The sequence below is a fragment of the Misgurnus anguillicaudatus genome, chromosome 6 (assembly GCF_027580225.2).
Source record: "Misgurnus anguillicaudatus chromosome 6, ASM2758022v2, whole genome shotgun sequence".
NCBI classification, from domain to species: Eukaryota; Metazoa; Chordata; class Actinopteri; order Cypriniformes; family Cobitidae; genus Misgurnus; species Misgurnus anguillicaudatus.
This window is the reverse complement of record NC_073342.2, coordinates 26,234,608-26,257,349: the sequence shown is the minus strand read 5'-3', so window position 1 is coordinate 26,257,349 and position 22,742 is coordinate 26,234,608. Positions and strand designations below refer to the sequence as shown.

Genomic DNA, 22,742 nt, shown 5'->3' with positions numbered 1-22,742 from the left:
GTCAGATATACTTAGCAAGTCGAGGGATTCCAGTTTAGCATCTGAGCTCCTTAAGAAACCCAAGAAGGACCACACAGGCTATTAAATTCAAACCCTGACCTTACATGGGGGTGTTGAGTACCATGGAACCAGGAAAAGGCAACTGGGTGTGAAAGAGCGCCCTGAAATGGTTTTGACCTCCTAGTGAGAGGGATCCGGGTCCCTGAAGAAAAGTTTGTGAGGTGTGTTCAAGAAAATGCACAAAAAAAAGACAGCATGAAGTTGGTTTTGAAAGTCAATTATACCATTTTAAATTTTGATCTGTGAAAAGTTGACATAATTAGTTGAGTTTAATTTAATTTTTTTAAGTTAAAGTAACATTAATTAAAAAACATTAAAAAATATGTTTATTTGATAAAAATGCTGCATTTTTTTTAAAAATGTAGTCACAGGGTTCCCACGGGTCCTTAAGCAACACACGACACTCCGAACACATATTTTGAATCTGTCAGTCACAATGTTTGTAAGAAAAATTTAGGTAAAAATGCTTTGGGTTCTGCGGAGTCAGATTAAACATTCAAATCTCAGACCTTTAATCCTGTTACAGTTTAATCCTCCGTTGGCCTGTATGTTAATTAAGTTAGACAATGGGGTATCTCCACCCCAAAAGGTGAAGACACAACATAACGGTTGAGTTTCTTCTTCTTTATGATATCATTTTGGGAATGAGCTCATTCTAATATACATTGGAGTGTAATCAGACTACAATTTCTTACATGTTGCTAAACAAGTATTTAAATCACAAGTAATACATTTCTTAAAGAGCTGCCCGGTCCTATATTAGATTTCCACCTCGGCTTGTGTGTCCATCTGATGCATACTGTGAAATCCCACTGGAAGCAGTAGACCATCTAGATATTTCTCGCCTACTGCTTTGCATACTAAGGTTTCTGACATAGTATTCGTTATGCATGCTTTCCATCTAGTATAGAAGTAGGCAATTTCAGATACATTGTGTTGGTATTTTCAATAGTTTGCTTAAACACTAATGAGTGGTCCCGGACAGCGCTCAAGATTAAACTACTTCAGGGTTCCCACGGGTCTTAAAATCCTTGAAAGTTTGTGAATCTGGGGGGAAAATTCAAGGCCTTGGGAAGTTTTTTAAAATATACATACATAGATACAGGTCATTGAAAGTGCTTGAATTTTATGCAAGAAGTTTTCTGGAATCTATATTATTCCATGTGTAGTGAAAGATAATAATATAAAAATTATAGACTTTTTAAGCACACATGCCAAACTGTTCACTTTAAATGCTTATCTTACGCGAATGTTCATTTATACCAAAATGTTTTTTTGCATAATTGTGTTTGACACATGAAAATGTCTCGGCTTACGTATGTAACTGTTGTTCCCTAAGAAGGGAACGAGACGCTGCGTCTCCCTTGCCATAATTCATGCATCCCTGTAATACCGTCTTTGGAAATATTTCAGATAGCGATATACTTCCTGGCTCACCCTGCATGTCTTTGTCTTTAAGCCTCACCATTGGTTGAATTTGATATACACATTCAGACACTTACCCCTGGAGGCGTCCACAAAGTGTCACAGCTGTGACGCAGCGTGAGTTCCTGCGAAAGGGAACTGTAATAATGTATCTGTATAGTCCTGGCTTAATCTAAACTTTGTCTTGGAAACTGCCACAAAGGCTTTTTCTGTGTACTGTATATATAAAATGTTTAATTGATTCAATGTATTCTTTGAAGTACCCTATTGTCATTGTATTTTGGTATGATAATCATTCAGTATAACAGTACACTATACTGTATGAAAGTATCTTTGAATCTTATAGTACTTTTTGTTTTACATACCATATGTTTTGTCAGACAAGGCACTGATTAAACATTTCTTGACATTTCATTTCTTTAGTTAGGAAATCTGAGTTGACTTTTACTAAATAACTCTCTTACTGCTTATGTTTACAATAACACTAGCTGAACTAGTTAAAAGTACATAAAATTACAAAAAAGTAGGCCTACAGCAGATACTGCCATGTTTTTGAAAATGGTAACATAGTATTACCATGGTAGTTTTGAAGGATTTGGAAATAAATACCATGGTACGTGAATATGATACTCATACTCATTTAATTTATTAATGTACCATAGTATTACACTATCGTTGTACCATGATACAGTTGTAAGGTTGTTTAAACAGTACTTGAAAAAATGCTTGATTAATTCAGTAGTTGTGCCCTTGCAGGCCCCCTACTCAAATTCAAACATGAAAAACTACAAATCTAACGTTAGTTACATACATATATCTTTAGTAAACCTTAATCAGAAACATAAAGGCACATATACAATATATACGTATACACTAAACTTTAATGCCAAACACTGCGATCATGTAAAATGTGCAAAAATTCCAGGGAAACTTTTATTCAGGTTCACGGGACAGAAAGATTAAGACATTGGAGAATATACATGACACATCTTAAGCCTCGGACTCAAACATCTTCTTCCTGCCGCCCATACCGGCCTTATCTTCAATGTTCTTACGCCAGTCACCAACTTGTTCCACGCTCTGCGCAACGCAAAAACATCAGACGTCAATGTAATGGCGAGACCAAAGATGCATTAGTATTGCATTAGACAATTATTTGTGAAGCTCACCTCTTCTTTGACCTCCTTCTTGACTTGTTTCAGGTTGGCTCTCAGATCCAGTGAGACCTTGTGCTTGGATCCAAGAAGAGCCTGGAGCATCTGGTCAGCGGACATACGTACTTTCTTCAACACGGGTTTCTTGAACTTGCCCTTCAGGTCGACCACCTTGATCTTCAGATCTTCAATCTGATTGGGAGAGCGAATGGTAAATGATCGAGTGATGTACAAAACATCTTACGTTCGAAAAGCAATGCACGTGTTACATTTGTGGCTGTCAATCACTTTTTAAAAAAATATTTTTAACTTTTTCTAGTTATGGACCCTGAGGTTCAAATGTGAGTTTTTTAATATTTAGTTTCTATCAGAAACCAGATTAGGTTCAATAATGTCAACATGCACAACTTTAAACATATATGTACAGTATGTCGTCACCTGCGTTAACGCATTAGAATGCATGTTTGTTTTTGTGGCTCGCATTGCAATAACAGCGTAAAGGTCATGGGTTCGATTCCCAGGACACACACATACTGATAAAATGCATCGCTTGAATGTACTGTAAGTCATTGGTTCTCAAACTGGGGGCCGCGAGATTGTGTCAGGGGGGCCCCAGTTTTATTAAATACATTAATTTATCATGAATTCTGTGTTATTAAACCTAAAAAAATAAGGCTAATACCAACAACACAACTTTGTATAATTTAATGTTTTGTTTAATTAAAATGTTAAGTTTTAGAACTGTTTTTGTCATAAATTTTCTTTGGGGGGGCCGCAAAGGAATGCATCGTAGACATGGGGGGCCGCACGCTGAAAAAGTTTGAGAACCACTGCTGTAAGTAACTTTTGATAAAAGCGTCTAATGTGTTCATGTAAATGTTGACAGATTGGTTATATTATGTAAGTTAGTGTTGTAGATCGGTAATGACACTAATGGGTTCTGGTCTGTACCTCTTTGTTTGCCTTGGCAACCTTTGCCTCCATGTCATATCTCTCCTCATCAACTTTGTCGATTTGATGGTGCAATTTCTTGCACAGTTCCTAAAAGCAAAACAAAAAACAATAAAGAAGCTACATTCTAGTAATGAAATTTGGAAAAACATATAATTGTGCCAACATATTCATTTCTTCTATTACAAAATATTTGATGTATGCATACTGTAGGTTTATTTTTTTAACAGTATAATTGTTAAGTATATATCAGGGCATATATAAGTGTATTTTTATATATTACAATAATATCTGTTAATCCAAACAATGGTTTTTATAGCATTTATACCTGCAGTTCTTGTGCGGATCCAGGCAGATCCAGAGAAGGGCAGTGCTCGCTCATGTAAGCTGCCTTATCTTCCTCAACCTGCTTGGTTTCAGCTTCCAGCAGATTGAAGGCAATGGAAAGCACCAGGCTCTGAAAACACAAAACGAGATAGAGATCAGATGAATAACTCCGGTAACTTAACTGGTATAGTGTATGAAATGTTAGAAATCCAAAGGTCTTGGGTTCGATTCCCAGGGGGCATGCGAACATAGAAAATGTATAAGTTGAATGCAAGTTGCTTTGGATTAAAGCGTCGGCCAAATGCATAAATTAAATAATAATTTCAACATGTAATTATAAATGTAGTAGTTAATATTTGGCTAATATTATTCTCTAGTTACCTTCAGATGATGCCTACGGCTGGAGGTCATCTTTTTTCTGTTTTTGAAAGGAAACATTAAACATTTTAAGTACAATAAGAAAACATGCCAAGTAAATACACTACTAAGATTTTGTCGTGGTTTAATGTTAAACTTTACTATACATAGAGAATTAGTAAGAAATTTAATACTTACTCTGACATTGTTGCGGTTTAGTGTGTTCTTCTCGCCCTAGAAATAGAAATTACTCATTAGACTTCAGAAATTTGAAAAAATTAAACTTAATCAGCAACACCTTAGGAAAGGGTTTAAATTTAGCACAACATTTCGATTTGTCCCCTTTGACGCTTTGTTTGACACATGACATTACACCAAATTTTATTTCTAAAGGTCTTTATGGATCAAAACACCAGCTGTAGTAATAAGAGGTCATTAAAAGATTATATTAGAATTAAACTTCATTAACAAGGCAACAGTACAGTTTTAATTAAAAAATACATGTTTGCACATTTCTATAAATCACAATTATATGTACTTTATTTGTCATTGTACATTTAAAGACAGTTTAAAAGATTAAAATATAAATGTTCAATTCAAAGCAAAATTTCTAGTTCACTTTTCGTAATTTTGCACTGTTCAAAGCAACTTTACAGTAAACGTGTGTTAGTACAGACATTAGAGACACAAGGAAACACCAAAACGAATAAAATATTAAATATATCATAAAATATAATTGTGAGATTGTACGAGCATTAAAGTTTGATTTCACATTGATTTCAACATGAGCTTACTTAGTCAATATTAAAGATATCAAAGTTATATTTATAATATTATACATTAAAGGTGACTTTAAGTTTTCACATAATAAATGCATTGTATTATTGCAAATTTGTTTTTAAAATAATTATATTACAAAACAATTCAGTGTATGATTGTAATGTATGCATCCAAATTTTCATAAGATGTATATTAGCAATGCTAACTGTGAAAATATGCTAACTGTACATTTATATATGTAATTTTTTTTGTAAAAACTAAAACGAAACATCAAAAATCTTCAACCAAACAATAAGTTTAATTGAATTCAACTACAAATGTTTCCTTTAGTCATTAAAACTAAAAAGATGGAAAGCCACAACACCATAAACATGCAGTTGAACAGCTAATACAAAAGGCTAAAATAGCATTAAAACTTAAATGTTTTAGTGAATTCATAACTATGCTAGAAAACAAAAATTGTATCACCATGTCAATATCAATAAAAACTAGCTGCATGTAAATATCATATGAATCACACGACCAGTGTTGTCTATTAATATCCTTTCTTAACCATGAAACAACTTCAGAAACAAATTTTTCTTTTGATCTTTCACATAAGCATTCAATTTGAATCTTTTTAACCCATGCATTCACATTTACAGTAAAGTTATATATGTGCCTTTGTCTTTTACATACAGATTGTGGATTGAAGCTCACCTATGAAGAAGAAGAGGGTTTCGCAAACTTAGAAGAAGAGGTGGAAGACCAGTAAGAGAAAATTTAAAGAGGATATATATGTTGTGCCCTGATGGCTCAGCACATTTTGGAGGCCCTGTTTATGGAAGTGGATTCCACCCCAGACCAATAGGCCGGCGAGATCCTTAAATATCTTCACCCCTCATAAATTTGCCTTCCTTGAAGACGTCTTCCCATTCTGTGTGCTGTAAACAGAAGCAGTGCTTAATGTTACAAATAAATAATCAAACCTGGTTGAATCATTCAAGCATCTGTATGAGAAACAACGGTGAGGGTTATATTGATACTCATAACATGAGAGATATTTTAACAGGAAGATTTTATCAATCCATAAGTACTTACCATTTCACAAAAGTAGGGTTGTTTATAAATTAAAGCTGTTTATTGTTAATATCGCGTGGCATTTCACAAGTTGTGTACTTTTTAGTAACATATAGTAACAACTGAAATGATAAATGTAGAAAAGTGGAGTTATAAAAGTAGAAGCAATTGCTGTTGGGTGGATACCCTTGCGCCCCCATGTGGTCATATAGCATGACAGCATCTTCTCAATCAACCCATAAGAAACATAACAGTAGTTTATTCTAACTATAGTAGCTGTTTATATAAACTACAATAATCATAGAAGAGATGAAAGACTTTAAAAATAAATCAAACATGACGTTTTTCCTCAAAAGCATTCATTTAATGGTAGTGGCTCTGCAATGGTACATTCGATTACAGCACATAGTCAGTTACAATGTGAGAAACAAATGCTTGTTTGAGGCAGTAAAACAAAAAACTATTGCAAAAGGATGAAAGTCTGCGCAGCTCCGACGAATTCCTACGATAATCCAACAAAGAAATGTCCGGAAATTTAGGCCTCGCCCTCAAACATCTTCTTCCTGCCGTCCATGCCGGCTTTGTCTTCAATGTTCTTACGCCAGTCACCAACTTCTGCAGGCTGGATTACAAAAAGAAGGATTGAGCATGAAAAACAAGAAGCAAACAAAGCAAGATTTTTATTTGGTCTCAAAATCATGGTTTTGGAAAATTTGAGCAGGCCAAGTTGGAAGCAAATTTGGAAAACCATATATAAATTCATAGTGAATCCTACAACACCATATTATTATTAGGAAAAAGCAGTAATGAGACCTAACCCTGCCCTGGGATGAATGCAATTTGTATTAAGACCAAATATATTGGATATGGTGTAAAAAGATGTGGCACGCTATTACTATAAATAGGGGACAATGCATTGCTCAATATAGCCGTAAGTCCCGCCTTCCAGCTAAAAGAGCCAATCATCAGTCGATAACGACTGATGATTCTCTGGGGGAGGAGCCCTGTACAGTCACATGAGGTGCATGTGCAGTAGCTAAAACCATAAACATTATATACGTAGACGCCTCATAGACCGACGCTGCCTATTGGAGCTGACATATCAGCGTGGCCGCCATCTTTGATGGGTCCCTAATGCGCCCCCCATGCATTTATTTCTATTGAGGATAGGGCTGTCACGGTTATAAAATTTGGCTGACGGTTCTTCATGAGACATAAACACAATAAAGTGTCTGAAAAATAACTGAAACTAAAAATGCAATAAAAATAAACTGACTATACCAGAACAGGCCTTAAATAGTAGCAAATCCTACTTATGAGTACTGAACCACATTTCTGTAGTGACTGCAAATAAATCTATTTCTAACAGATTCTTAAAAATAGCATCCTTCACTTCCCTAAATTTGGAATTGCTGGAATTTTTGAATGCCTTTGCAATGTATCGCGTTTCACTGTCAGTTAAGGAGCGCCATCTAATACTGTCTCGTTTATACAGTTGCTGCGGCTCCCCTTGTGTTTTTAGAGAGATGTGCAATCATTGCGGTGATCTGAAATCATCGCGATGATGTCAAACAATCGCGTTGAGACGATTATTTAATCATTGTGGCAGCCCTAATTAACTACAATAATCATAACTCCCAGGAATTTTACCGGATTTTCACACAGTTTGGTTACACATAAGTAAAGTTAGTTACAATGACATAATATTATAAATAGTAAAATAACCAAAGTTACCTGTGAAAGGTAATCTGATGCGATCTGTTATCAATTCGGTGGCAGTTATTGCAACCGTACGGCATAGTTGCTTGCTCTCAGTTGAGGAGACCCAACCAATATGGCGGCGATATGGGAAAGTGCGTATATCCGCTGACCAGATTACGTTCCAGCACATCATGAAGCATCTACGTATATAATGTATATGGGGTAAAACGACTAGTAGACGAATAGTGTTTGCATTATTACCCATTATAGACCAGTTGATGTTAGGTTTAATTGCTGATCAGAATGTTGTTTTAACCATAGACTGTAAAAAAGATGAACGTAGTGTCTGTGACGTCATCCATACGTTTCTGAAGATCATTTTTGAAGCTTAAAGTATGCGGTACCTGCCGTCGCCATCGTGGCCGCGCATCACTCGTGGATATCCGAAAATGGGTAAAGAGGCGGGACGTGGGTGAAGCTAAGGTTGCTGGTTGCGACCCTAGTGACAGTAGTGGCTGTTCAACCGTCACTCAAGTGGCCACACCCATAATTATGCAATTATGCCACGTTAAAGTTTTATATAATTTAAAAGGATGAGTTACAAAAAAATTCACCTCCCTCACAGTTGTCAGGAAGGAAAAATTAGCTATACAGACCCAAAATTTTTGTACCAGGTTGTAAACATTATTTTCTGCTGTAAAGTTGGGCATGACCGAAAACATGGCCGCCTAGTGGCGTGACTTCCCTTAAGGACTTTTCTAAAACGTACAAATTATATATACAAATTCACTTTGTAAAATACAAACTGACTTGAGATGTGTTGAATTTAACATATATTTTGTCAAATGTATGCATATTTAGACTTTTTTTATAATTTAACCATCATACTTTAGGGCCAGAAACATCAAGGTGTTCTGTTCCTGGCTATATTAAAAGTACAAAGTCTCAAAATGATATTGATCTCACCTCTTCTTTGACCTCCTTCTTGACTTGTTTCAGGTTGGCTCTCAGATCCAGCGAGACTTTGTGCTTGGAGCCGAGCAGAGCCTGGAGCATCTGGTCAGCGGACATACGCACTTTCCTCAGGGTGGGTTTCTTGAACTTGCCCTTCAGGTCGATCACCTTAATCTTCAGATCCTCAATCTACACCCACATTAAACAGGAGAAAAGATCAAAATCCTAAATTAACACATACATGCATAAATGATCTTTTTTTGGTGTGTATTTTTTAAGGTTATAATACCTCTTTGTCAGCCTTATTCACTTTGACCTCCAAGTCATATCTCTCCTCATCAATCCTGTCGATGTCCTGGTGCAGTTTCTTGCACAGATCCTGAATGGAGATTTGTAAAGAGTCAGCATTTCCTGTTTGATACAATGTCCAGCTTTCTAAGCAGTCTAAACAACCCATAGGCACACGTACACCACCGTGAAATATGGACAACATCAGGTAAGTGTCATATTTGTGGTAAGCATTAAAACTGATCAAATACTGTTTTTTAAGACAATGTAATAAATACTCAACTAAAAATTGTTTCAACAAGACACTAGCAACAATGGTGCCATGCATTAAAGGCATAGTTCACTCAAAAATGAAAATTAGCACATCATTTATTCACATTAATGCCAACCTTGTTGTATGTAACATCTTGCTAGCTTTGTAACGGCAATGAATAGTAACCATTTTTTGAAGCCTATCCATTAGTGCTTCATGGTACTTAAGAAAAATGCGATATGTGATAACTTCAAAGAACGATCTTTCTCTCCGCCAGTTTCTTTGTTATCTGCATCAATTTAAAACTTTGACTATACATAACTTTCTGAAGAATTAAAATTATTGCAAACCATTTCGATATGCGCATTTGTGAAATTTAATTACTTTAAATATCTTGCAGCCCTACCATCCATCATTTAAAAATGATGTCTCGGATTTCGGATATTCTCAACCTCAAACATGGAAGTAAACGTCTGAAATGTCGAGTCGGACACTTGACGACTCAACTCGGGGCACATCGGTCGACCCCGACCTCAGGGAGATGGATAATTTAACGTCATGCCCAAAATGCCTCCTAGTGAGATTACAATGAGGTAAGTGTGATTATGTAAAAACAAACTTTAAAGTTTTTTTACATCACAAAATGACACAAATACTGTCTCTTATGTAAGTTTTATTAATACATTAAATAATGTGCATTTTGTCATTCTTCAATGTGAAGTGAGGCGTAACGCATTGACGTCCGAGGTAGGTCATAATATCCGAAAACCGAGCATTAGCGTAGCAAACGACACATCATGTTTGAACAGAGTAAGACGTTCATTGGTTCTTGCATGTGTTATGACTGCTGGTCACAAGACTCACGAGAACCAGTGATCATCTGAAAAAACTGATATGGAGACTGAATGCCGCCATTTTTAATCTAGATGTGTTTACAATGAAACACCATGTGTCGGAACATGACGATTTTTTGGGGACTTTAGCTTATTCACCGTATACCCCAGAGTTGGATAAGTCCATATACATACGTTTTTCATCTCTGTGCGTTTTGTAACTCTGTCTGACGCACCCACCGCTAGCCTAGCTTAGCACAAAGACTGGAAGTAAATGGCTCCAGCTAGCATACTGCTCCCAGTAATTGACAAAATATCGCCAACATTTTTCTATTTATATGTTGTGATTTGTATAGTCACAGCGTGTACATATAACAAGGTCTTATAAGACACAGCAATCTTTTATTAGGAATATAAATAGGAAAATGTTGTTGTTATTTTGTCATTTATCGGGAGCAGTATGCTAGCTGGAGCCAGTCTTTGTGCTAAGCTAGGCTAGCGGGGTGCGTCAGACAGAGTTACGGAGATGAAAAAGTTATGTATGGACTTATCTAACTCTGGGGGATACGGTGAATAAGCTAAAATCCCAAAAATTCGGTGTGTTTCTTTAAAAACACATATTAACCTACCAGAGTCCTTTATATTTTTATTTTCTTGAAGAGCCAACATATTAATTACTATATCTCTAAATGTGTTCGGGTGAGGAAAGGAAGTCATATACATCTAGGATCGCTTTAAGGACGAGTAAATTATGTGGTAGTTTTTCATTTAATAAAAGGCCTGGTAGTAGGCCTGCTATCATTGAGTGCCATGTAAATATCTTGTTCCCGTGGTCATTTCTCGGAACAATGGTTAATTTCAAAGGATCATGTTATTCCTATTTGACACCATTGCTGTTCTACTTTTATGTGTTGTAAATACAATTTGCTTGGTGATGTACATGTGCTATTTTAATTTAGCACTATCAACATTATAGTTAGGTGTTAGATCCTGAAGCTCCTGTACAGATCCAGGCAAGGACAGTGGATGGCAGTGCTCGGCCATATAAGCCTCTTTATCTGTAATGACTTTAGCTGCTTCTTTCTCAAGGAGATCCTTTGCGATGCCCAGCAGCACACTCTGTATAGAAAACAAAATATTTTACTTGATGGGATTTAGATACAGAGTTGTGCACACATATCTACACAAATATAAGACACTCATTCGAAAAACCTAGTAAAATATAAAATCGATGCATTAAATTGATGTATATTCTAATAAACAGTATTGGGGAACGTTACTTTTAAAAGTAATGCATTACAATACTAAGCTACTCCCAAAAAAATAAAAAAATTGCGTTACTTAGTTACTTTTCATGGAAAGTAATGCTTACGTTACTTTTTAGTTACTTTTGCCTTACTTTTTTATTGAATTAATTAAACTAAAAAGTAACTTGCATTACTTTTATGAAATATTAATGATTGTGTTCATTTAAAAAGTAATGCGTTAGTTTACTCGTTACTTCAGAAAAGTAATATTTTTACAAGTAATGCACATTACTTGTAATGCGTTACCCCCAACACTGCTAATAAATAGGACGTTTTAGGCAAGACTCGTGCCTACGTCTTACTCATGACCCAGTTACTTGGTAGTCCTCTGTATATTATTAGAGAAGAGACGTTTGTATTGTGAATTTGATTGGATAAAAATCTGTATAGGGTATAGTCAGTATTACTTTTGCTCAGTTTGTCCAGAAGTATAAAGTGTTATTATTCAGGATTACTTTAGATTAGGGCTGGGCAAAAAAATCTATTTTTCGATTAATCGTTTTTTTTTTTTTACGTGGTCGATTCAGAATCGATTCTCAAAGAGCAGAAACGATTTTTTTTTCATATTTTTTCTGCAAACATTGAACGTAAGATTAACGTTAATCAAATTATTAGTCTTCTTTACTAGATGTCACCCTCTTTTTTGCCTGGCGCAATGTTACCAAGGAGCCTGTTATTCTTTCATTCAGTGCTTAAAATGGTGGTTTTAGGTGATTCATCAACGTTGATGCCACCTTCACATAAAAAGTAAGAGGTATGGAAGCATTTTAGATTTCGCAAGCAAGAAGACGATGATAGTTTTGTGGCTTTTAATTTCTTTTTATTAATTACCCACTTGTAAACTTATGTTCACTGTTATTTTTTATTAATATAGTATTTGTATTAAATCTATATTCATTGAGTTGAATCGAGAATCGAGTATAAAAACCGACCCGAGAAGCGGAATAAAAAATTAAATCGAGAATCAAAATCGAATCGATTTGATAGCTTGTGAATCGAAATTGAATCGATCTGGAACATCTGAATCGATACCCAGCCCTAATAAAGATGGCCTTAAAACTAATACCCTAATATACACTGTGTTGGCTTTCAAAACCACACCCAGACAGCAGACGACTCCGGGCCGGATCTGCACTAAAAGTCGCGAGCTCTGATGCCGATCTGGCCCGCAGTCGTCTGCTGTCTGGGCAGAAAACCTCCACAAACTGATATACTGTATGTGTAAAAATATATATTTTATTATGGTAACCAAGATTACGTATTTAATCCAGAACATATTATTTCTTTATTTTACCTTGAGGTGGTGCCGGCGACTCGATGTTATCTTTTTTCTGTAATGAGATAATATTAATTACAAATCAATGTGAATATAGTTTAATAAAGTTTAATATGAAATATAAGCAATGGAGAATATGATCATATACTGACTCAGACATGTTGGCCACCCGTTCTTGTTCTCACCACCTGTAAGAGAGTTTAATGTTAAAAAAGACATGTTCAACAAAACTTTATTTTAAAAACGTTAAAAGCATAAATTATAATAATGGCCAAGCTTCCTATAAATAAATGACAGTTGTCATATAATACCAAGGATAGATTCGCTATAATATAATATGGGCTATATTTTCTGCAATCTTAATTCAAGATGTTTACTTGGAATTAAATTGGATGCCTGTTCCACTGCAAGCCAACAGGTGGGGTGTGATTTACACCCTTTGATATCCAATGTCATATCCTCCAAACATTATAGACCATCTAGTGGCACGTTTATAAGCGGTATCAAACATTGCATATATTATTTAGCCATTTCAAATGCCTTGGTTTGTATCCTGCAATATATTTTTATCAAAAATGGCCCCTGGCTGTGATTGAGGCTAAAAAGGCCTAAAAAATTCATATCAGTACCTCAGAGGTACATATTGGTTTATACATAGTATCTATTCCTAAATGGTAAATATTAGGACCTTTGAAAGGGATATTAACTGCATTTTTGAAAAACGAAATGCTGGCAGTGAACGTATTGATGCTATACAATTTAAATATAATGATAGATATCTAATTCTGTCACAACGTAGGAGGACATTTTAGCAAACATGCCAGTCACCTAAAATATTTACTTTTGTGCCAAGTTCACATTTCATGCCTTACATGCATTGGAAGGTTCAATGTTCTGGTATCATATAATAAAATAGCAGGAATATCAAAACTGTGTAAGCTATGGCAAAAGCATGTGCAATGCATTTTTTGTGAACAATATACAGTATACCAAAAAAGTTACAGAATATTTTGTGCATGTAAATATTCATGAAAAAAACTATTTTGGTCAATTAAAATAATAAATTAAAATGCTTACTGAAATACATTTAGCAAAAACAGCTCTATTAAATTTTTCTATATTAATAATCCAAAATAGGAGTTGTGAAAAGTGAATTCAAGCAACAAAAATGCATTATAAATAGAGAGCTAATCCCCCCAAAAATATGTTCTCACCACCTGTATGAGAATATACGGCAGTGATGTGCACCAGAAAGAAGAATGTCTGTGGAAAGCAGACCACTAGCAGTGGGACGGCGCTCATATGGGGTATATAAGCCTGGCATCATCCTACTTCTCCCCTCTTTATGGTAAGGCACTAAACACAGGTGGCATGTCAGTCTCAATCTAGAAATATCCACTTTCAATGTCTGCCAATTACATTGCTTTAAATAGACTAATGAGAAAGACCAAATCTCCAGATGTCTGTAAAATAATACTAACTGGAAAAATTAGTGCGAGCGGATGACCAAGGCGTTCATATACAAACGGCCAGGAGTTGTTTATTTACCAGACAAATCGTTTGATATCATTGTTGGCGAATATCACTTTGTTGTTGTGAGTTCGCTTTTGGGGTGTTTAATAAAAAAACTTGAAATATCTTAGGATAAAACTGAACTTATCTCTTTTAACGATGAAGTGTTTATTTGTATTTATTTTGCTTTGTCTTAACATCCTCCAGCAATATGTGCACAGTCAGCAGTGGTGACTATAAACATAAGATGATTTACAAATACACAGTTGTTAAGTAAGTGCTGCACTATTTTCAGGTCGTTGGAGAGTCCATCTTTGTGTTATTAATAGAGGGATAATCTGATTTCCACCTCTGGGAACAGAATATTCTGGCCATCAAAGAAACTATTTGGACACTTAAGACATGTAAGTCATGAATTTTTCTAATGCACATACTGATAAATAATGTATACATTGTCATGCACTATAAGTCACTTTGGATAAAAGTACATTTATGCATTTTATTCAGCATGTGTGTTCCCTGGGTTCGAACCCATGACCGTAACACATTGCTGTACCACTGAGTACTGAAAAGTATCTGCTAAATAGATAAATTTAGCAAAATGTATATAAAAATAGTTTTTATGACGTCACTAAAATGATTATTGAGTTTAACGCAAATTAACACAAAACCCAGTTTTCAACCCATTTTCCTTTTGTAATGTGACACAATTTCCAATGAAATGGGAAATATTTAAATGAAGGAAAAATTTAGGGCAGGATTTTATGTTGGATCAAAAAGTGGGTTGTCCTTACAGTGTGGGAGCGCACCTAAATGTGAGTTTTTAGTAGTTTTTTAGACGCAAACCACTGTTGAGCGATTAGTACCGTTGCCGGGTCATTGCACTGCAACGAAATAAACACATGCAAATAGAAAAAACGCCAACAAATTCTTCATCAGTTTGACAACATACGCGCTGCATATATTTGCAGCACAAACAAAACACAGAAACACGCTGCAAATTCTCACAACACAAACGAATACAGAAAAATAAAGATACCCGGATATATTATATATTTAATAAATATAGACTGTCCTCAAAATGATGAGAGAGTTTATTTATTTAATTTTCTTTTTTTTTCCTTTTTTAAACTTTTTTTAAAATGTCTGGTCCTGAAAATTGCCCTGTCCCTTTGATCATACATGGAAGTTGAACTGTGTACTTATTATTTAAAACCATGTTTTATTATAAAACAAATCTAATTTACATTACATACCTTTAACCCTGTATGAATTTATTACAACACTGAAATGGTAAAAAATATACTATTACTATGAATAATATCAAATAAATATTTGTCCCCCAAATGTGTGTCAATGGTGTTACCCTACCCAAAGCACCTTTATTTTGAAACAATGCATCAGCTCTTTGAAGTTTTTCTAGACCTTATTTGTCTAAAATATGAAATATTTAAGAATTTTGAGATAAAATTTTTTGGATGTCATTAGTGTTACTCTTTTTTTATAGCTGGGAGTGTTAAGATCTTTACATTTAAATACATTATACTGAATAAGTATGTGATTGTTACATCTCTGATAAAATAGCACATGGCTAATGGCAGCCATTTTGTTAAAATATTCGTTTTTTTCTGTAAATTGTCATTGGTGTTACCATCATTGGTGTTATCGTCATTAGTGTTACTTCTCTAATGAGTACTTCCTTACTAGCACTATTGACCAACATAAAAGCATAAAAACAAAACAAGATGGAACATTTTATGAAATTTTAAGTTTTATCATATTCATTCTCTATTATTATATTCTAATTTTGTGTTACATTATGTCATTGGTGTTAAACCAAGTTTTGGTGTTATGAATGTATTTTCTTGTACTTTCTAGTAATATTTTGTTGTTGATATGGGATGTAAGACATTGTTGATATTTCGGGCTTTGCATCAAATAAAATAATCAAATAATTTCATACAATGCTGGGTAAAGATGAAGAATTTAATTAAACAAATATTAATAATCAATTATATTTCTTGCTGTTATCATTCCTCTACTCAACCTTTAACTAAATACACAAGCTGTAATTAGAAAAAATATTTAGTATCAACATTAAGTTGTTTAAATCACAGGTAACACCAATGACAAATAAATGACTAATGGATTCTTTATTAAAATGTATTAAAAAGTTAAAAATAGATTAAGCTCCCCGTTTTGCGGATTCATAGATTTGACAAGTTTATTAATGCTATTAAAGAAGTTTTGGGTATGTTGAAAGAAGTTCATTTAAGCAAATTTCCATCACCCGAATTCCACCTTTTCTGTAGAATGACCCACCTACTGTTTTAACAGATAGTAAGTAGGTACTTCATCTCATTCAGTACGTACTGTACAGTATGCGGTTTCGGACGCAGCCTGGGAAATGTTTCTCAAATGAAACAGCGCCCTCCTAAGGTCTCATCATTTTTAAAATGAACATTCTGTCATCATCCTCGTGTTGTTCTAAACCTTTATGAATTTCTTTTTTCTGATGAACACAAAAGAAGATGAAAAATGATGGTAAACACACAGCATATAGTGTCCATTGACTTCCATAGTAGGAAAAAAATATTTTGATAAATGATGGTAAGCACATAGTTGACTGTACCCATTGAATTCCATCATATCTTTTTATTCCTAATATGGAAGTCAATCGTCACTATCTGCTGTGTGTTTACCATAATTTTTTCAAAAAATAACTTATTTTGTGTTCATCAGAAAAAAAGAAATTCATACAGGTTTAAATGAGTAAATGATGACAGATTTTTAATTTTAAGGTGAACTATCCCTTTAAACACGGCCTCGTTTAAGAATATTAACAATTCTAAAGTTGGCTGTTATTCTTGCGTATATTATTGTAATATGCTTATGGCTTATATATATATTTATCTCACTCTGTGTTGTTTCAAACCTGTATAAATTTCTTTGTTCTGATGAACACAAAGGAAGATATTTTGATAAATGTTTGTAACCAAACCGTTCATGAGCCTCATTGACTTCCATAGTATTATTTTATCCTACTATGGAAATGAATAGGTGTCATTATCAGTTATGATACAAACATTCCTCAAAACATCTTCCTTTGTGCTCATCAGAACAAAGAAATCCACACAGGCCCGAAACAACACAAGAGTGAGAAAATGATGACTGAATTTTCATTTTTGGGTGAACTATCCCTTTAATATAAACTAATTGGCTCTTCTATGTCACGTGACAAAAACACGCATAAGACAACTAGTGATGGCGAATTATCATATTTAGGTAATCATTTCTATAAATAGTACCTAATAAGATGTCATCTAGTTTTTATAACACTTTTTTCTAATTTAAGTAATATGGTTTATTATAATTTGGGTGACCATGCAGGTATACATTTCTTTATAGAAATATAAGAGCCAATGTTAGACAAAATGTCGCCGCCTTTGTTAAGTGTCATGCACAACATGGCTGACAAAGGATGTATGATTTACACAGCCCATATTACCAATGTAGTACTGTATCCCAGTGATTCCCAAACTTTTTCAGCGTGCGACCCCCCTTGTGTACAGTACATTTTTCACAGCCCCCCAAAAGAAAATTTTTGACAAAAACTGTTTTAAAATGTAATATTTTAATTAAATAAAACATATAAAATTATACCTAGTAGTGCTGTTGGTTAGTTGGCTTATTATTTTTTAGGTTTAATTACACAGAATTCATGATAAATTAATGTATTTTATAAAATGTCATAAAACTGGAGCCCCCTTGGCACCATCTCGCAGCCCCGGCCCCAAGTTTGAAAACCACTGCTGTATCCCACAATGAATGCACTCGACTTTTCAGTAATAGCTTATTTTTTTTAATGATCATCATGCATTTACATTTTATGCATAAAAACTATTTGTGAGACTTAATGTTACCTGCTAAATTAAACATGCATGTGCATAAAACATCGTATTAGTGGCTAAGTGCAATGTGAGGTTAAATTATGATCTGATCCAAGTCCAAGCACTATTACCTGCAGTACAACACGTGACCAATAGATGTCGCTATAGACTCTTTCATCCCTTCTGGTTACTTTCATGATTAATCCTTGAAAAGAAGCATCAAACGAGAACGTTAGATAATTTCTCAAAGCAAATAACCCCAGATTAACATTATTTGACCCTAAATAAATTGATAATATTATTTTCTCCAGCATCCATATTTGAACAGGTTTGAGTAAAAAAAGTATTTAGCTGAAAAAACATAATGTCATTACAGCTGCAATAAAGTGTTGAATAAAAACAAATACATTTTTACAGTAGCTTAAGATGACATGCATATTTACTTTAACATTGTGCAATTTGTTATTATAACATATAATGTCCTTAATGTACCCAAATATCTACATCGCAGTACCATGATGGTACAGTGATAAGAGGGAAATACTGCAAAAAATTATTTTTAAGAAAAACGTTTAAGTATTTTTGTCTTGTTTTCAGTAAAAATATTAAGAATTAAGATGCTTTTTCTTGATGAGCAAAATGACCCAAGAAAATAAGTCTAGATTTTAGACCATAAATATCAAACACTAAATTCAAGAAAAAAATTTTTTGCTTGTTTTATTCACAAAATCACCTCAATTTATTTTTATTTTTTTTTTGGTCTAAAAGCTAGACCCATTCTCCTAGGTCACTTCGCTCATCAAGAAAAAGCATCTTAATTTTTAGATATTTTTACTCAAAACAAGACAAAAATACTAAGAATTTTTTTCTTGAAAAGAATTTTTTTGCAGTGAATAATATGGTATTTTGATACATGCATAGCATTATTTTATATTGACATCTAGTGGTTAAACTTGGTACTGCAATCTAAATATTGGAGACAATATTTCCCTATAACATGCCTTCCCTTCTCAGACTTAACTCTAATATGGGTTGTCTGACCCCTATAGAAGTGAAAAGCATTATAAACATTCAAACATTTATCAGGTTAGCCATATCTAATACTGTATCTTCTTTAGACCATGTGATGTGTTTGTCTATGGGGAGTCATGTTAACCTTATCAAGTTTCAATCAAATCAGCAGCCTTCAATATTGACAAGTATAGCTTTGACATCATCTTTAAAGAGCTTTAAATACACCTCGCAGAAAACTACAAGCTATCCACATAGATGGTGCTTATACACCAATACACAAATAAACACTGATTCCAACAAACACCCGATTCAGTCATGCAAAATGTATTCAAGTTCCCATAAATTATAAGCAAATCTAAATCTTGTCCTGAATTGGCTGTTCACAAAGAGATTCGGTTTCAAAATGTCAAATCATCAGTTCATAAATCACGGAGTTAAGCGCAAACTACAACTTTACTTATTCAAAACTCATATATAGTTGAAGTAATTGTGACAATGACATGCCCATGAGCTTCACAATAATCCATAAACATACATTCTTAATATTTTTATGCATGAAAAAAATCATTAAAGTTGCAATAATAAAGTGTCTTTATTATTGCAGAATTAGTAGAAGACATTTATCTGAGATGTTAAATAGATTAATAACAGAATAAGAGGTTTAAATCCAAAGTGCAGATGAGGTCCAGCACAGAAAAAGCATTAAATCCTTCAGATCCAAGTAAAGGTTGAGGAAGAGAGATGCTCACCCAAAGCAAGCGGCGAGCAGGATAAACAAGCCGCTGAAAAGCAGTGATGGGTTTTAATTGCATTCTCTGATGGCTCAGCAAACCTCAGATTTCTCTGTAAGGAACTGCTGTGTTGCTAAGACCCATGGATCAGAGCACACATCTGAAATTCAAGCCAGAAATACACTGCATGTGCCCTTCTTATAAATAACTTAACCTTTAAGGCGTTAGTCTTATTATTTACTCATTTATCTTGTTCGATTCGATTTATGACAAATAAACAAATCGAATTGGATACACTGTTGGACAAAAATGTTCAAAAGCTGTCACTAGTGCTGTACCTTTTCAAAAAGTACACCTGAGAGGTACATAATGGTACCAAAGACAGCAAATTAGTATATCATAAGTACATATTGGTATAGCAGATGTATACATTCTTCACTGCAAAAAAATTATTTTCAAGAAAAAAATGTCTTAGTATTTTTTTGCTTGTTTTTTGTAAAAATATCTAAAAATTCTTAAATTAAGATGCTTTTTCTTGATGAGCAAAACGACCCAAGAAAATAAGTCTAGTTTTTAGATCAAAAATATCAAATTTAAGTGATTTTGTGCATGAAACAAGCAAAAAAATCTGCCAAGGGGGAGGGAGATTTTTCTTACATTTTTCTTGAATTTAGTGTTTAAGAAAAATGATTTTATGATTTATTTTGCTTGTTTTATGCACAAAATCACTTAAATTGGATATTTTTGGTCTAATTTTATTGGGTCGTTTTGCTCATCAAGAAAAAGCATCGTAATTTAAGAACTTTTAGATATTTTTACTAAAAACAAGACAAAAATACTAAGAAATTATTTTCTTGAAAATCGTTTTTTGCAGTAGTGGTACATATTAGAACCTGCACTGCAAAAAAAATGATTTTCAAGAAAAAAAAATGTGTTAGTATTTTTGTCTTGTTTTCAGCAAAAATATAAAAAAATCTTAAATTAAAATGCTTTTTTTGATGAGCAAAACAACCCAAAAAATCAGTCTTTTTAGACCAAAAATATCAAATTTAAGTGATTTTGTGCATGAAACAAGCAAAAAAAATCTGCCAATGGGGTGAGAAAAAAACATTTTTCTCAAACACTAAATTCAAGAAAAATTTGCTTACCCCATTGACAGGATGTTTTGCTTGTTTTATGCACAAAATCACAGAAAATGTAGATATTTTTACCTAAAACAAGATAAAATAACTAAGACTTTTTTTCTTGGGAAAAATTAGTGATGATTAATATGATTAAATTAATAATGAGATCTGAAATAAAATATAAAAATAATCCTACCGATGTCAAACATTAGTGCACACATCCTGGGGAGATGTATTGAATCTTGGCTTCATTCACACAATGATCCATGAAGACATACAGGACATCATTCTGCAAAAATTATAAAATATTGCATTAATATTTTAATTAGACTGGATATACTGTACTGTTTATATAAAAATGTACACTTTTAAAAATAAAGGTGCTTAAAAGTTGTTGTTTTTTTCGCATTGATATAAGAACTTTTTTTTTGTCAAAGAGTCTTTAAAGGACCATTTCTTTTGTGAAACAGAAAGGATCTTTAGATGTTAAAGGTGCTTTAAAAAAACATTTAGACAGAAAAGTTTCTTCTATGGCATCATGAAACACCTTTATTTTTAAAAGTGTAGGTCCACAGGAGAATCTTACCTTTATGATAAAGAAATTGGTTTTATTGTGGGCACTTTAAATTTGTTTAAATTAATTTAAATGAAAGTTTTAAAGAAATGATGGGGTGGCACAGTGATTCCTGGTTAGATCAGGTGGCCTTTCTGTGTGAGTTTGCATGTTCTCCCTGTGTCAGCATGGGTTTACTTCGAGTACTCCAGTCTCCTCCCACAGGCCAAAAACATGCAGGTTAGGGGAATTTGAGATGCCAAATTGACCCTCCCCAATGTGTTTGTGGATTACCTTCGGTATGGATCAACTAGTTCCTTTCCATGAATCTAGCCATAGATGCTCACTGCAAAAATAACTTTCTTACTTAGTATTTTTGTCTTCTTTTTAGTAGAAACATCCACAAATTCCCAAATTCAGATGTTTTTTAAAGAGCAAAATGTCCTAAGAAAATAAGTCTAGTTTTTAGACAAAAAATATACAATTTAAGTGAACCCGCGCCCAAAACAAGCAAAAATATCTGCCATTGGGGTGATAAAAAATCTTAAAATAAGATTTCTTTTTTCTTAAACAATTCAAGCTAAATTTTCTCACCCCATTGGCAGACACCCCTGCCCGCTCCAAGCACAAGTTCACCCAAACTGTACATTTTTTTCTTAGGTCATTGTGCTCATCAAGAAAATACATCTTGATTTAAAAAATGTTAGATATTTCTACTGAAAACAAGACAAAACACCAAGTCAGAAAGTCACTTTTTGCAGTGCTGGAATGGCGTTAAGAATAAACAAAACAAAGAAATTGTGTGCATTTCGGTTAGTTTTATTTAATTTATATAATAATAATTGAAGTCGACGTGCGTCAAATTTCCTTTTGGTTTAATTTGAAAGAATTAAATACTTTTACCGCACACTACTACTGTAAGTGACCAATAAGTGAAAATATTTATAGATTACGTATGATTATTAAAAAAAACGTAACGATACCACACCCCTAACATCAAATCATACAAAAACAACATGATCTCACGAAAAGTCGCGTTATAGTCACAAAAAATGTGTCCAAATTCTGCTTTTTTTGTGCCTTTCGCACAAATTTCTATAAATAGTTTTTGGTGTCCGTGGCACTACCCTCCCCCTCGTTTCATTTTATGTATTGTTTTCTAATTTTCCCCCCTATTTTTAAGTCATTGTTCC

The 22,742-nt window shown here is 33.8% G+C and overlaps 2 protein-coding genes and 2 long non-coding RNA genes across 5 annotated transcripts; 2 read left to right on the top strand and 2 right to left on the bottom strand.

The window, feature by feature from the left end:
• Window positions 1–2,389: 2,389 nt before the first annotated feature.
• On the bottom strand, window positions 2,390–5,882 carry LOC129433234 (troponin I, fast skeletal muscle-like). 2 transcript variants are annotated; one of them, XM_055191765.2, is made up of 7 exons: window positions 5,754–5,882; window positions 4,473–4,508; window positions 4,299–4,335; window positions 3,919–4,047; window positions 3,591–3,680; window positions 2,655–2,831; window positions 2,390–2,565 (listed from the first exon to the last, which is right to left on the bottom strand). In XM_055191765.2, the coding sequence occupies exons 2-7, from the start codon at window positions 4,478–4,480 to the stop codon at window positions 2,476–2,478; spliced, it is 531 nt and encodes a 176-aa protein (XP_055047740.1). In that variant the 5' UTR covers window positions 4,481–4,508; window positions 5,754–5,882; the 3' UTR covers window positions 2,390–2,475. The 2 variants fall into 2 exon arrangements, with proteins under 2 accessions (XP_055047740.1, XP_073724954.1); XM_073868853.1 differs by lacking the exons at window positions 4,473–4,508; window positions 5,754–5,882 and having other exon boundaries at window positions 4,299–4,355.
• LOC129433237 (uncharacterized) lies at window positions 3,903–6,700 on the top strand. Its single transcript, XR_008640364.2, has 2 exons — window positions 3,903–4,089; window positions 5,735–6,700. It is a non-coding gene; the product is annotated as an uncharacterized lncRNA (long non-coding RNA).
• LOC129433235 (troponin I, fast skeletal muscle) lies at window positions 6,456–14,042 on the bottom strand. Its single transcript, XM_073868854.1, has 7 exons — window positions 13,943–14,042; window positions 12,878–12,913; window positions 12,744–12,780; window positions 11,138–11,261; window positions 9,058–9,152; window positions 8,781–8,957; window positions 6,456–6,735 (listed from the first exon to the last, which is right to left on the bottom strand). The coding sequence occupies exons 2-7, from the start codon at window positions 12,883–12,885 to the stop codon at window positions 6,649–6,651; spliced, it is 528 nt and encodes a 175-aa protein (XP_073724955.1). The 5' UTR covers window positions 12,886–12,913; window positions 13,943–14,042; the 3' UTR covers window positions 6,456–6,648.
• Window positions 9,136–14,644, top strand: LOC129433236 (uncharacterized). Its single transcript, XR_008640363.2, has 3 exons — window positions 9,136–9,264; window positions 9,710–9,902; window positions 14,533–14,644. It is a non-coding gene; the product is annotated as an uncharacterized lncRNA (long non-coding RNA).
• Window positions 14,645–22,742: the final 8,098 nt, after the last annotated feature.

Excerpts from the sequence above, each read along its gene's own strand:
- LOC129433235 (XM_073868854.1), bottom strand. Across the intron at positions 9,153-11,137 it reads GCCTGGATCTGTACAGGAGC|TTCAGGATCTGTGCAAGAAA; the intron begins TTCAGGATCTAA and ends TACAAATCTCCA. Across the intron at positions 8,958-9,057 it reads TGAATAAGGCTGACAAAGAG|ATTGAGGATCTGAAGATTAA; the intron begins GTATTATAACCT and ends ATGTGGGTGTAG.
- LOC129433234 (XM_073868853.1), bottom strand. The coding sequence starts at position 4,355 with ATGTTTCCTTTCAAAAACAGAAAAAAGATGACCTCCAGCCGTAGGCAT. Across the intron at positions 3,681-3,918 it reads GATCCGCACAAGAACTGCAG|GAACTGTGCAAGAAATTGCA; the intron begins GTATAAATGCTA and ends TTTTGCTTTTAG. Across the intron at positions 2,832-3,590 it reads TTGCCAAGGCAAACAAAGAG|ATTGAAGATCTGAAGATCAA; the intron begins GTACAGACCAGA and ends TCTCCCAATCAG.